Source organism: Pectinophora gossypiella, chromosome 10 (assembly GCF_024362695.1).
Source record: "Pectinophora gossypiella chromosome 10, ilPecGoss1.1, whole genome shotgun sequence".
Lineage (NCBI taxonomy): Eukaryota > Metazoa > Arthropoda > Insecta > Lepidoptera > Gelechiidae > Pectinophora > Pectinophora gossypiella.
Genome location: NC_065413.1, coordinates 8,798,274 through 8,813,198, shown reverse-complemented (window position 1 = coordinate 8,813,198; position 14,925 = coordinate 8,798,274). Strand labels below are relative to the sequence as shown.

The 14,925-nt window shown below is 38.4% G+C and overlaps 1 protein-coding gene across 2 annotated transcripts in view; it reads left to right on the top strand.

Moving 5' to 3' along the window:
* The window catches only part of LOC126370058 (autophagy-related protein 16-1), a 175,892-nt gene extending 164,516 nt beyond the window's left edge, over window positions 1-11,376 (top strand). For both annotated transcript variants that reach the window (XM_050014706.1, XM_050014705.1), the window contains 2 exons: window positions 125-263; window positions 7,739-11,376. In XM_050014706.1, coding sequence (XP_049870663.1) covers window positions 125-218 — 94 coding nt within the window. In that variant the 3' untranslated portion in view covers window positions 219-263; window positions 7,739-11,376. The remainder of the gene's footprint in view (window positions 1-124; window positions 264-7,738) is intronic.
* Window positions 11,377-14,925: the final 3,549 nt, after the last annotated feature.

Genomic DNA, 14,925 nt, shown 5'->3' with positions numbered 1-14,925 from the left:
CCCGTCCCTTTCTTTTTTAACGGATAAGAAAATGACAGGTATAACTTAAAATTAGATGGCATCTGCAGGAATCAGCACCATTAAGAAGTTTCAAAGAACTAAATAAACTGAATTTGTATTGCAGGTCGGCGGTGACAGCGGTGTCATGGCACCCGCAGTCGGGGCTGCTGGCGTCCGTGGACCGGGGCAAGCGCTCCATCGTGTGGGGAGACTTGTGACAGGCGGGGCAGGTGCATCTGCCGCTCGCGCCGACTACCGAACAGGTAAATACTCACGCTCGTAATCCCTAATGGGGTGAGCAGAGCCACAATTAACCAAAAGACAACTTCACACATATGGCGAACCGTATAGGTAACAAACCCATTGCCCTTATTTCATAATGGTCCATCAAGTTTGTAAAAGAATCGTGACCTACGTAGATGTATGGAGACAATATTTTTTTATGATTAAAAACTTTTTTCAGCTGGTAACATATTTCGATGTATGAATACAATAGCTTTTTAATGGCAAAGTCAAAAGCCTCGGAACCTTCGGTGCGCGAGTCGGACTCACACTTAACCGGCTTTTTATTCCCCTAAAACTCAACAACCCACCAACAGCAATAGAGCAGCTTAGTGGAGCTCAATGTATAGTTTTTTTTTTCCTTATGCTGATCATTCTGTAGGTTCAACAACATAGTTCAACTTTTTATTCGAAAATATTAGATAACGCCCTGTCGATTTTAATATATTAGCCAAAACCATGAATCAGATAAAGAAAGAAAAATGATATTTTTTAAGTTCCTTATCGCTAAGTCAGGTTTGAGAGATGGTAGCGACTTTATATAGAATACAATAGATTAGGTATCTACGTGTGGATATTGTCAGTCGTGAGACAACCAAGGCGTATCTAATCCTTCTGAATGAAACATTTTAATGCTGTATTGTTATTTCTTCGGATGCTATATTTTTTACACCCGGGCATTGCTCTGTTTATACAATATACACGTGAATTCGCGGTAGCTGCGGCAAACCCCCGCAAATTGTCAATTTTGCTCTACACGCCTTCAGGTCTAGGTACTGCAATAGAGGCGTAGATCGCCTTGTGTTAAGTGGACGGCAGTGCTCAAGCACTTTTTTTAATTAATTGGTTACGAAAGATTACCTCAAAGCCGTGGTAACCCAGTTGGAAGAACGCTTGACTCTCAATGTGAGCTCGCAGGTTCGAATCCCGGCACATACCCGTGCTGGAAAATCAATAATTTTCGACTTTGATTTCGAATTCATTGCAAATGATTATCACGTGCTCAACGGTGAAAAAAAAAACATCGTGAAGAAACCCACATTCGTTCCCGAGAAATGCATTTCGGAGGTATGTGACTTCACCTGTAATGGACTGGTTTTTCCTTCGCGGTTTGGAAGTTCAGACAGGCAGGTGCTTCTATAAAAAACTGGACCTGTCAATCTTCAGGTCTTAGGTCCCTGTGGAAATGGGATAACCCTAGGGAAGATGATAATGGTAAAGAAAGATTTCAGTTATAAGAGCATATATGATAAAACTGTCTTCGGGGGTCAATTCTGAATTTGTACTACTCCTGATAAAATGACACTCTAATGCGGCACTCAGAATAAAGCTTTTGTACATCTTTTGCTTTATTAGAGTTTGTAAATCTACTTTTTTTAAATAAAAATATTACCCACTAGGAAATTGGATAAAAACGAAACATTTCATCCGTATAGCATTCGATGTTTTTTTCAGGGACGTGCTGCAGTGTTCACATTATGTTTCTTTTTCAGTCGCGGATAATTTCGACACTCCTATTTTTTAAATATATCCAGCAGCATTAGTTTTTTTCTCGAATTACTCTCTGAAACCATAAAAAAACTGAATGTGCCAGTTGGATGTCTTCATAGGAAGCAACCAAAAAATTTCAGTGTGTCTTATAAAGAATACAACTTTACTCTGACGATTAGATGGTGACGTGTCATCATCATACTTTAATAAATTAAAACCTTAAGTCATGAGATTTCTACGTGTTACGTGTGCTTTTATGCGCCGTCGACAGATATGTACATGTAAAACAGTCACGAAATGTCAAAAAGCAATATTTGACATCGTAACATTGCGCATTCTTACATTTATATACACAAATGTCAAATTGCAATATTGCTTTTTAGATAAATTGCTTCTATGTGGCCTCTTTAACTCATCAGGTAAATACAGATTCGATACACAGTAGTGCTTTATTTAGGACACTTACTTCCTATTCAACACTAGTTACCTACTTCTTGCAAACTACGGGTCTAAGTACTAATAAAGACTAAGCTTTATTTGTTTAGCAAATTAACCAGAAACAAAGCACCGTTAATGAGTTAATGCTTACAAACCTCCATTTGAATGTGGGAAAGGCGTAACTATTATTTTATTTGTTTACAAGGAAAAACGTGTTGAACGCTTCCTCCCACGTTGACATCATTCTTTAATTACGTTTTCCTTTAACTCAACCGTTTCCACGTAAAAGAAAATGTTTTTTTACACCTTTAACTGACTGTAGAGAAAGAATCGTGAAGATTACAAAAAGGTTAAAATGCAGTAACCACGCGTAAAATACATCAAAGTCTTAAATGACAAATAGAAGAAATCGATTGATTGGTATGGGTGGATGTTTATACACCTCTTCCTACCTTTTCAGGGATACATGTGTGATACTATGTCGTTATTTAATTACCAAATAGAAAAAAAATGATGTAAATGCGAACAAAGCAATGAACAGAAACCATAAAACCATCTTAACTGTCTCCCCGAATGAAATGACGAAAGTGTGAAGCCATTCATTAACAATAAATTGGCAAGTGCAGTTTAACAAGCGATTTGATTCCGATACCCACACCTGACCTAATTGCTCCGTTTTCAGATAATTTAACAATTAGCTATACAAGAGTTTGTGAATGTTTCACAATAGACGAGAAGTACAATACCGAAGTGAAAGCGGTACTTTCGACTTTCATTAAGTTTTTGTATGAGTATGTATGGCCGGTCGGACCATATTGTCTCGCGACATGAATCTGCAGACCGCTCTCAATACGGCCGAGACGCGTCTCACAGATATTTGTACAAAAAAAAAGCATTTTAGGAAGTCCAAAACTTTCTTAATGTACTTAGTTTTAAATGCAAAAAACAGTCCTACGTTTAATGTAAGTTAGTCACGACGCAATTCGATCAACCAAACAAAATGAATAACATTTATTGAACTCGCCACAAAAAGTTGATGACAGTGAACTTTGATGTCTTCCGATTGTGCCTTATCAACAGCGACAACACTTCTGACGTCTCACTTTCTCGAGGCGCTGGTAAAATGATAAAATGCTTAGCTGAGAAGTCTTTCTAAGTGGACGCTTTATTTTTCTACGACGACGATGAAAAGAGGTAATTAAAAAGATTTTACACAGCACTCCTTATTCCTATCCCGTTGTATCACGTTGGTCTAATAGAAAGCTCGGTGAGGCGTGGGTACTTAGTTCATCTTGCGAATGTACCTCTTGACTACTCCAATTGGGATATAGTCATGAGCTTATGTTATATTACTCCCCATTCTTATATACTTATCAGTTTTATTTTCCTATTGTTCGTCGTACTGCTACTTATCAAGGGGAGGCAGTTGCCCAACAGTGAGATCATATGGGCTAGATAAGATTTACACACGAACGCGTTTGACCACATTCTCACCGGTAGACACCTAAGTGGCGATGTGGCCTAAGTTTTTGTTAGTTCTGCAGATCCGGAGAGAGCGAGACCCGAACTGACCCCGGTCTCGTACGCTTGATTGGATTACGACGACACGCGCGCCGGACCGTTCACTAACCGTTTGTCGCCAAAATGAAGCGGAAAATTTAATAGACCACTTCTCACTACGTGATCACTATCTTGCTTTTATTATTATCCAACTGCTAGCCCAGTTTCCGACTCATCGGGAGAGCGTTTAACTATACCAACCTTTTGTGCCTTTTTTATACATCACCCACTATCATAGAATTTTAAATTAACAGCGCACGACATAAAAGTATCTTACATTCGAAGAATGTGATGTCATCTCGCTGAAAGGAAATTCAATAGGTGACAATAAAATTTGGATTCATTGACGACAGTTATACTAGCGGCGACGCGGGGCGTGTAGTACTTACCAGTAATAACTTACGTTGTAAATTATTTCACAGTATAACGTTTGTTCGACGTACTGTGTTGCGATGATTTGTATACTATAAGACTTCAATGCATTCATTCACACAACGTTTCTTATGCCATCTGGAAGATAATAGATAATAACTTATGACGCTACTTATAAATACAAGGCATCTATCTAGGTATTACATTGTGTCTCATATGACTCTGAAATATAGACATTGTATTAGAATTTGTCAACACATCTACAGTTAATTACAATTGACAAAAAACGTAGAAATCCTGTAAATGTTGTCGCGATCCATCGCTCTGTCCTACTAGAGTTTCTGTGTGTAGTTATGAAACATTCCAAATCATTCGCAGTAGATCATAAATATAGCGTCACGAATGGCTGCTAACTCTTGGAACTATAAAACGTTAGCAATGAAACTGGCCCATCATGGCGCTAAGTTGCATGTAATAATCACAGATACGACTCGTAATTCAGTTAGCTGCGAATGTCGAGTAATTATATCCTGGATTTAACATGGTACTTATAGAGCGGATGTAACATGTCTTATGTACCACTTTTACCTTTCACTTAGGTATCTTTAGCTCCATATCGTTTTCCTGAATCATCGTCGAAATATGGTTCAAGTTCAGAAAATGGAAAACATGACATTATGTATGCCTAGTAGAAATACATTCTTTCACGGCGTAGAATATAATAGATACGTAGGTAATAAAAATAGACAAACAATGTACAATGAACAAGAAAAGCTTGTCTTATGTCCGAAAATAAAATGTGATGATGCAGTTTCGCTTGTTCTGACCGCAAATCGCAGCGTTCATGAATCTGGTGATAGTTGACTATACTGTAATGGTTGCATCGTCAGCCAGACAACTTTCTGTTTAACAAATGCCTCTTGTCCAAAAAAATATAGAGACTCTCAGTCTGTTTTTGAACTTGAGTTTGTGGCAAAACAAGAAAATATTTTTCTCTGTGTGAGCTCACCAAAAAATTATACGAGTATAACTATAACGCATTCAAGCAACCAGCTTGTGGTATTCATTCAATTATATAAAAAACGAACTTAGCAGAAAAGAAACTTTTTACAAGTGAAATTGCACTTTCTTCCAAGATTTCATTTTCGCGACAATATCTAAATTTTGCGGAATATGTGTTCAAACGTCAGAATGATAATCTGTTTAATCTCTATCTCATGTTTTACCGCCCGCGTCCCACACTTATTGTGGAATTTAGTTTTTAACGAGCTCACGCGGCTCTGTCAACATTGCCGGCAAACATTTACTTCCACCTAACTGGACTGTGTCGTGTCGCAGGAAATTTGAAAAGTATACATTTTTTGCCACACGTCTGGAAACTTGGCGCAAAAACGAAAAGCGAATAGCAATCGATGCTAGTTATCACCCGTTTCGAACTTCAGAATGCACAAAAGGAGAAACGACTGAGGATTCGCTTCAATATTTGTTATAAAAAATAAATTCGACAACTTCTTCCTGGCGTTGAACTAAAAATCTGACGAAATGTAAAAAAACTGCGAGGCCAGTAGGCCAAGTAGCATGCGCCAGGCAAAAAACATGACAGGCCTCTTATTGTTGCAATACCTGAGTGCTGATTATTAATTTTCTATGAAGACGTCCGGGTTGTCTGCGAAAAGTCGATGCTATACAAAAACTGAATTGTTCAATCAAGCCTTGACACTTGATCTACTTTTGCCATAATTACTTGTAATTACTCTCGCTGTGCGGCGACCTAAACCATAAATTAAATAATGATGTTTAATTGGCATTCCACTTCCAGGAAGATGAACAGCCGAATATCGGCATAAGCAAAAAGTGTTACCGTAAGGTGATCTCTACGAGGGATTGATTCAGTTACCGTTCTAGGAATAATTATGTTTTTTTTGTGTGGATGTAAGGCCGGTAGTTGACACGCAAGACGCGGCGATGACCGCCGGGGCGGGCTAATAGTGCTATTAGCAAATCGCTCTGAGAAATCGGCAACAATGAACACGGAATATACCCATTGCTTTATGTCCCATTCATTAAACTTTTTGCGTTTTCAAATGTGTGTCATCTTTTTTTCTCTCTCATCTCTAAATAAACGGAGCAATTTGCCTTCCGGCTCACTAATATCATGATTAAATTATTGCCTATTATCTTACTGCACTTTGTCTGTTATTACCATTTGTGAGTAACTTTCAAATCATTACGGTAGATTATGGTATATTTATTTTTGATGGCTTGTAAAAAAAGTTATGGATTTGCTTACACTTACTAACACATTACCACGATTTTTTACTACGAGAGCAACTAAGTACCGTTCAGGAATTCAACTCAAACAAACCTTGTGTTGGTAATGTCGTACGAAGCAAGGGGGACTTTACAATTGAGTGATACAATAGCCCTTTATGTGCTGAGTATTTTCTGTCGAATCTAATTGACTTATAACGAATGTTGCCAATAAAGGAGACTATGCCTGCACGGCTGTATCTAACTCAGGCGTCGATTACGTTACGGACTAACAAGTATCTGGGACTAACAACCCATATAAAATGCAGGGATCCGACAGTGTTTGAATTAGAGCTGGCGATCGGCAAATATACGAGTACTCTAAATAACGGTCGTACTATACTTGTAGCTATTAATCTCAATACTTGTGAATACGTATTACTGTAAACAAATTCTTAATTGTACCGCTCGATATTAAGAAGTATTAGAGGGCTGCCAATATGTTTTACTTGCCGAATGTGCATTACAAATCTCATTCGAGCGGATTAGTTACAAGCGTTCCGATAATTTGTAAAGCCCAGGTTACTGCCTCAGGGACATAAAATTGATAGTGTTCCCGCCGTAATTTAATTATGTTCTTCGTAATTGCATGTAATAACCTAAGATTCACTTCAGACATCGTTAAAAATGGCTTTTAGGAAATTTTAAATTGGTTTGGTAATTTTTAGCGATGACCATAGGTTTTTGAGGCATTTATTTAATGTGATAATCATTATTTGTTTAAACTTTTTTTACGTTTCTGTACGTTTGAGAACTAAGAGCGAGAAGATAAGTTAATGTATGTATTGTATTTGCATTCTTGTTGTTTAGTAAGTTTAGGCATAAACACATTTACATAATATAGCATCACGACCGTATCCCTGAAAGGGTAGGCATAGGTACATAGTACACCCACCCCTCGTCAACTACTTATGTTTAAGTTATATGTAAAAGGTGGCAAGTCTATTGCCATTAACAGGACACATATCCTGGAAACCACGTGATATCATCAACAATCATAATATTTATCTTTAAGACGCATACTTGGACCAGAAGTGTCTGCTGATGTATCTTGCAATTAGGTAAGCTCTTACAGAATCTGAAGTCTCAAAATGCCCATTTTTAACTGTTGGTGACAATATTGCACCTTGAATCGTATTTTTTGTAGAACGTGTCCACCTAAAACTATTGCAACTTTATAACTTGTATAGCCGAGGATAAGTAGCTGCAAGAGAAACCTTGCAGCTACTTATCCTCGGCTATACGAGCGCGAGTTTACGTTTATGTTTTTAATGTTTTTTTACAGATTGCCACACGACAAGAGACGGAGGATGACAGCGAGGGCGGTGAGGTGTTCGACTTCCTGCGAGGTATCACCACGGACTTACTCCACCGATTCACGTAGTGAAGCGACAATGGAACGCGCAAGGAGCGAAGATACCGTTCTCATATGTTCGGAAAATTGATAGTGATATATTTTGTCAAAGCAAATTCTATACAGAACTGTACCTTCTAACAAAAGTTATTTGTGAAACGTTTTTGAGAGGTGCTTCGAAGCACGCTTGACGCTGAGACTTTTGATAACATATATACGGTTACAAAAACTGAATTCTGGTTCACTGTAGAACCCTGACGCAATGTTTAAACCTAATTCTTCTGTTGCACTTTTAACAGTTTCCACTGTATCTTTAATAACCAATTCGTTACCTATAACGTTCATCTTTACTATGTCAGGGTTCTAGAGGAGCCTGATTCAAATTTCGCGACGTATAGAGTCTAAAGTCGAACAAGACAGTTGACTTTTTTCCAATAAAAAATATTGAAGCTTTGGTTTTTCTGTTTTTCGAGATCTCAAAGTGTTCAATTTGTAATATATATTTTTACATCCCGATGATTTTCTAAATAATAAAAATCATAGAAAAAGGACCAGTCAACTATCTTGTTTCTCATAACATAGAATAGATTTAAGAGGTCTTCCACTCGATCATAATTAAATTTCATTCCTAACGACAATCGTTTACTCTGTGAAATTGTTTGATTGTCTACCGCTTCTACATAATAGCGGGGGCTATTAAAACGTTTTTTAATCGCCTTAACTCGCTCAAAGGTTTATAACAGTCGTAACGATGGTCTCTTTGATAACTTAACACAATAGGCTTATATTGTGGATGATATTATGCGGAAAGTGCGCAAATGTCGTGACTTGCATGCAATACAGTTTTATTACAACTCCATGCGGTAATTGTTACGTCAAGTTAACCATGTGAGCTTTACGATAGTGCTAATTAGACATGTCTGAACCAGACTCGAGTGCGGTCTCGAAATAAAAACATGGGAATCTGCAACCGCAACAATAAGATAAAAGCAAGTTATATCTTAGAACATCGTAATGTAGCTACTACCGGTGTGACCGAAGTTAACACTCAGCACCTACTATAGTCTACGGCTAAAATAAATAATAAAATTGAGATTCTTGAAATAATAAAATTTTTAATTCAATGAACGTTTATCACAAATCTGAACCGACAGACCGTGACAGATAGGAATGAATTTTAAAGACGTCGCACTCACAATGTGTAATAATAAATTAATAGCTGTCATTTGTTATTGTCAGTGTGACATCATATTTATTTTACTTATACAGTAGCGGCCACCTGCGCTTCCCGCAGCTAGCAACTCATTAACAAACAATGATCGGGCATCGTCGCGGGCGCACGCGGGGGCCGCGCTCGCAATCAATACACGCACTGGAGCGGGGAGCGCGCGCCGGTCACCACGGCCGCGGCCGCCGGCGACACATCCATAATCCCGTGACGTCTGTTTTGACAACCGACCTCGACCACTTTTTTTACACACGTTTCTTACCACACTTTTTTACCCACCGGTCCGACGACCCCGCGCCATTTATAGAGCGGTATTTTCACATGTAATTACACTTACAACCGGCCGCTTAATTACCCGAAACTGCTGCGACGCCGAAACTCGGCAACCCTATCAAAAAAACATAATCCGGCGCCGATCTTAAATTACGCTTCGTTAACCTTCGCCTCGGTTAATTGCTCCGCACACCCACACCTATTTTGCATAGGTTTCAGAACAGCACGGCGCCACGTCTCTCTATATTTTTTCTTGCCAAAAAAAGTGTCATACATACTCTTTATAGTATTTTATGCAACAGTTGTATAAGAAGGGTCAAAAAATGCGAGTGGCGTGAGTTGCGATGTGAGCCTTGGCGAACATCGCAATAAGAGACGCCACGAGCATTTTTTGACCTAGTTATACAACGTTGCATACAATACTTTTTCTACGACGCCTTTCTTCTGGTGTAGAATTCAATAGTTCTTCATCCATTTTTCCTTTTTATTTTATACTTTTTAGTGTTTTGAAACGAAAAACAAAAATTTTCCAATTTATTTTCCAACGCGCGGGAAAATGGCGGCAAATGTATACTTTTTTTTTATAGTATATCTATGGCACCAAACAAAGTAAAGGTGCCAGTTTCCAGGTCAAAAAAAAAAACAACAACAATGCTTTTTTGGCGACATTATAGTACAGTTACACTTTGTAAACAATGCTTTTATAAGCCATAGAGCGTACACTTTTTCAAAGAGTTTAATTATGTATGTACTTATATTAGACTTTTTGGTTATTTAAATGCCAGATTAAAGTAGAGGAGTAGAAAAAAGATATTAAATAATTGCCAGTCTTACTCTATCGAACTAACATCTTTCACGTTAAAAAACTAGTCACTTTCCTTGACTTCTATGCTCGACTTATATATGTGATAAATTCTTGATTTGACTAATATATTATTTGCATTTAGCGGTTTATAATGTTTATTAAATATGTTAAATGTAAATGAGCCTGTCCATCGCACTAATATAGATGTATAAGACCACATTCGATGCCAAAATATTGGAAATATTTTTGAATTTATGCATGATAAGTTTAAGAGGTTCCATTAGTTTGTGATTTATGTATGAAACAGGTATTTTTTCTTATAGGAGTCACACACAACATACTTTAATTTGTGATTAAAGTGCAGCGGTATATCTAATATTAAAACATGGATGACTCACCAAACTGTTTTTGGTAAATATTTCACAGTTTAATAGACAGTTAAGTATAAAAACTGTCTTTTATTTTCAAACTACTCATATACACATATATGTATATAAGTAACACTAAATTTTTTGCTAAAGGTATCGTACTGATAACTCCGGCTTACAAAAGAAAGAAATGTGCCTTTTATTTATCTTTAGTCACTAATTGTAAGTACTTAGGTGCATACATTTTATTTGCAATGCGATAAACATAATGTAGTGAGCCGTCATATTCCAACTTACTTTTTGTACTCGAACTAGATAAAATAGCGATATATTATTCTTGTTAGTCGTTTTGGCTAGTTGTAAGCGTAGATTAAGATATTGTAGCTTTACAAAGACTGTTGTCGTTATTTTAACTTTACATCACTGGAACTGGGTTTAAGTTTATCTGTTACAGCTTTGACAGTTGTTTGTGGGTTACAAACGACTTTCATAACAGATTATGAAGTGTTCGACAGTAATCTCCTGGGTTGCTCTAAGTATGTGTGTAAAAAGCATAATCTAATATAATCGTTTCGTAACTCTTCGTGTACGACTTTAGAAGTACAGTTAGGGCGGCTCCACACGGTCACGGCAGCTCCCGGGTGCGCAGACACCGCAGACACACGTCGTGTGTCGCCGACCTTAGTCACCGCTGTAACAAACGGCTTTGAGATATACTTTAAAATACTTTAATATTTTTATATGAGATGTATTATAATTGTATAGTACAACTTTACTATTGTTTGTAAATGTTACACTAGCGGGCCACGGCGTGTAATTAAGAGTGTACCTACCCGCCTTTCGCCACTTTTATTCTACGACTTGTATATTCAATGGAAATAAATAAGTATTATTATGTGCTAGTTTAATTTCCTTTTAGTTTTTTGCGGCCGAGTTGATTGTTCGATGGTGTATGACTAGGTTCGCGCACTCATTGAGGTCTTGTCAAATTAAGAATCATTTGGCGTGTTTCACCGTTAGGTGTGATTTATTCAGGTGAAGCTATTAACGCGTGATGTTGGCGAGTCTCGCTGGTCATCACCCATTGACCCAGCCTCGTCCAATTACTCCGGCACCCGAGGGTAAGCGCTAACTAACAAGTAACAACAACTTGTAGAGAAATGGCCGCGAATCTTCTTGATTACCTTATGGGTGCTAATAATTTCGTTTGATGGGCATAGAATACTACCACTCTTGGTAGTTTCTTCAAACTACCGACCTACAATGTTAAGTATTGTTATTTATGCTTATATCACGAGTAGCAACTCTATAAAACTTGGGAGCTCTTAACCCCAATGTGCTTGATTATTTGAGACGACAAAATGCTGTGGCGAATATGTACCTATTTTTTCTCTTCGATGGCGCTACCATTTAGATAAGCAGGTTACTTACACAACGTAGTCTTATAGTGAAAAACTCACAAGGACCTTTTTGAAAAATCGCATTCTGATGTTATTGCGGGTAAAAAATTAGACTATTTTTTTACCTGGATCGAAACTAGCGCGTCTATTGTGAGTTTTTGTTAACAAAATTCGACGAACATTTTTGTTTTTAATTTGTCAGCTAAGATTATTTCTGATGGTTGCAAAAAGGGCATCGTTTTGGAACTTTACATTCTTTAATTGTACCGCCCTATTCTGAAATAAAGGCAAAAGTAACATGTACCTTCAACGCTCCTTGGAGCTTAGACGATCTAAAGCTAATTTCAAAATAAGAAGAAAACTTGAGCGATATATTGCAGCCATTCAGCCGGTCTCCATCCGTCAACCGCGCTACGACGAGCGGTCGTCGGTCGCGGCGCGCGGTGTCATCGCGCAGGCGCGTGCCTAATGGCCGCTATCTTATTACGCGGTAATAGAACAATATGGCCAATTAGCCACACAGCCAGAACCGCATTACGCGAACAATCCCCTCAGCTTTTCTCTATTTCGTCTCTGAATAAAATATATAATACCTACAATCTACATACTAGGTATTCCTAGAAATAGACGATGGATGAGTCACAGCCACCTCCTAAACAACAATCAGAAATGAAAACGATAACTGTACTGAAGATTAAAAAACATAAAATAATTCCTTTATTAAAACTGCATTAAAACTAATCAAGGATTCAGAGAAATATAAAAATCTTTTAAATCATCGCTACTTAGATACCTATATCCGCCATTATGACATCATTTAGCAAGTCTACCGAATACATAAGTATAATTATTTAAATTATCAGCCTTCTCCTTTTACAGATTCCGACAGTACCATTCTCTCCGTGGTGGGTGGCTTTGTATGTAAACGTTCATTACGACATAATTGCTTAGAGGTAAATAACTTCAGCCTAAATGAAATCCTCAAAGTGCCCACAGGTAAGTTTGTTCATTATTTTATTTCGTTCCGATAACATCTTGTCCGATGTAAGTACCAAACATCATTAAAATGGGCGGGATGTTTTCCGCTAATAGCAAACCAATATCAGATTTCTCTGAAGCCGATGCCGTTCGACCGACACCTATTGATCGGTTAACGAAATCGATATGCAAAACAAAAATAACAGTATTCGCGCATCGTTTGTATTAGTTTTTACCGTCAACAAAAACTTTGCGAATCGCAAACCTATTAAGCCAAACAAATTGAACGTGGCTTTGTAATTGCGGCGTGCAATATTTTGGTAGTAAGTAATTACAGAGGTCGAGAGGCATATAATTGACAGGTGTATAAAGCGACCGTTCGCGACCCAGTGAGATCCCTCTCGCTGGTGAAGAGCCGGAGGAGGAGCCGCCGACACGGTCACTCGGTGGGCTCATACTGCTCGCCGCAGACCGCAACCTATATCGACAACCATACACCACCACGACCCGCAGCAAATGGAAAAATGCCTTCGCAACCAAACGGAAACAATAGCAACGCTACGTGCAAAATCGATTGCAAATGTGGCCGTTACCTGTCGGTGTGAACTAGTGAGCTAGATTATTAGAAAGTCATGTCAGAACTCATCTGTCTGGCCATAATGTTGCCAAGGAGTTCTTAGGTGTTGTAAATCGATAATTCCAACAAAAACAGGATTCATGCCGATGATATCTGCTGTCTCGTTTGTAAACGACCAACTGAGCCGAACAACGTGGGACTAAAAGACAAAGACAAAGTACTTAAAACTAAAAGTTTATGTTGGGATTCCACTTACTTACATCGTTCAGGAAATGAACTGTCCATGCTTTGTTCTGGTTGTCGCCACGAAGTCTTTCTACGGACCATTAGTATGTACGTAAAAATAAAGTTTATTGGTTCAGTGGTTAGTGTTAGTGGTGGCATTCTACTAGATTTTTAACATTACAAGATCCCCTTCTTGAATCTCAACGCCGACTAGGCGTAGGTATAGATATATTAAGAAAAGATTTGCCTGGAGCCATGACGCTGGTACGGATAATTATTATGAGGCGTTGTTTTTCTAACAAAGTTATTAAGAACATTTTCTGGCTGTAACTTGAGGCGGCTTGTCTGATTAGAATGTTTGGTCCAACGCGTGGGCCTGGATAACGGTCTATTTATTAAGTACACATGGCTCCCAATCGAACAACTGATTTATCTTACATCGGGTAAAAAACATGTGCGCCGGACCAGACCCGAGGCGACTTGTCAGTTTTTATTTACTCCTCAACAAAAACATCCTTCTCTTTTCGCTCGACGACTGGCATATGACAGAGGTGTCAAAGTTTCGATGTTATCAATCCTCAACTAAGTAACGCTTCACAGCAAATGACACTTCCATATACTCACAAACAGCTACTCGAGTATTGCTTCCATTCTATAAGTTATTTCACTTGCAACAACCACAAACCATGAAAACATCTGTCTACCGTTTATAGGTAATTTAGTGATAGATTTGTGAAAATATGTCCCACCTATCTTGCGTTTCAAACGGTATAAATAATTTTGCACGGTGAATGCGTGTTCAGCACCAACCGCTGCATCTAAGTACGACATGTTTATACCTTTTATCGACGCATTAGGGCCCCGACGTGTCTCGAGTCCCGAGGCCATTACGCCAACTAGACCGACAGAAATTGTGTTCAAGCTCGAAATATCCTTCGACAACAAGCACGTTAACTTGAGTAAGTTAAATTATCCTACTAAATTGGCGTTTTCGCTGCGCAAGAGCTATTTCCTTCGTTGGACGATATATCTGTTCGCATAATGAAAATGGAATGCATCTTTACAAGCAGTCGAGCAGTCGGTGCAACTTGACGGATGTCGGCTGCACGAGACACCGCGCGACGGATTCGAGGTAAATCGACGAGTCGTGACCGAGTCGTTTAATCATAAGCATCTAAGCTAATTAGAGTAGGTCGCGAACCTCTGGGACCCGTAATGAAAATCACAATTGAACCTAGTTGCGCTGGAAAATTGCACTTGGCAT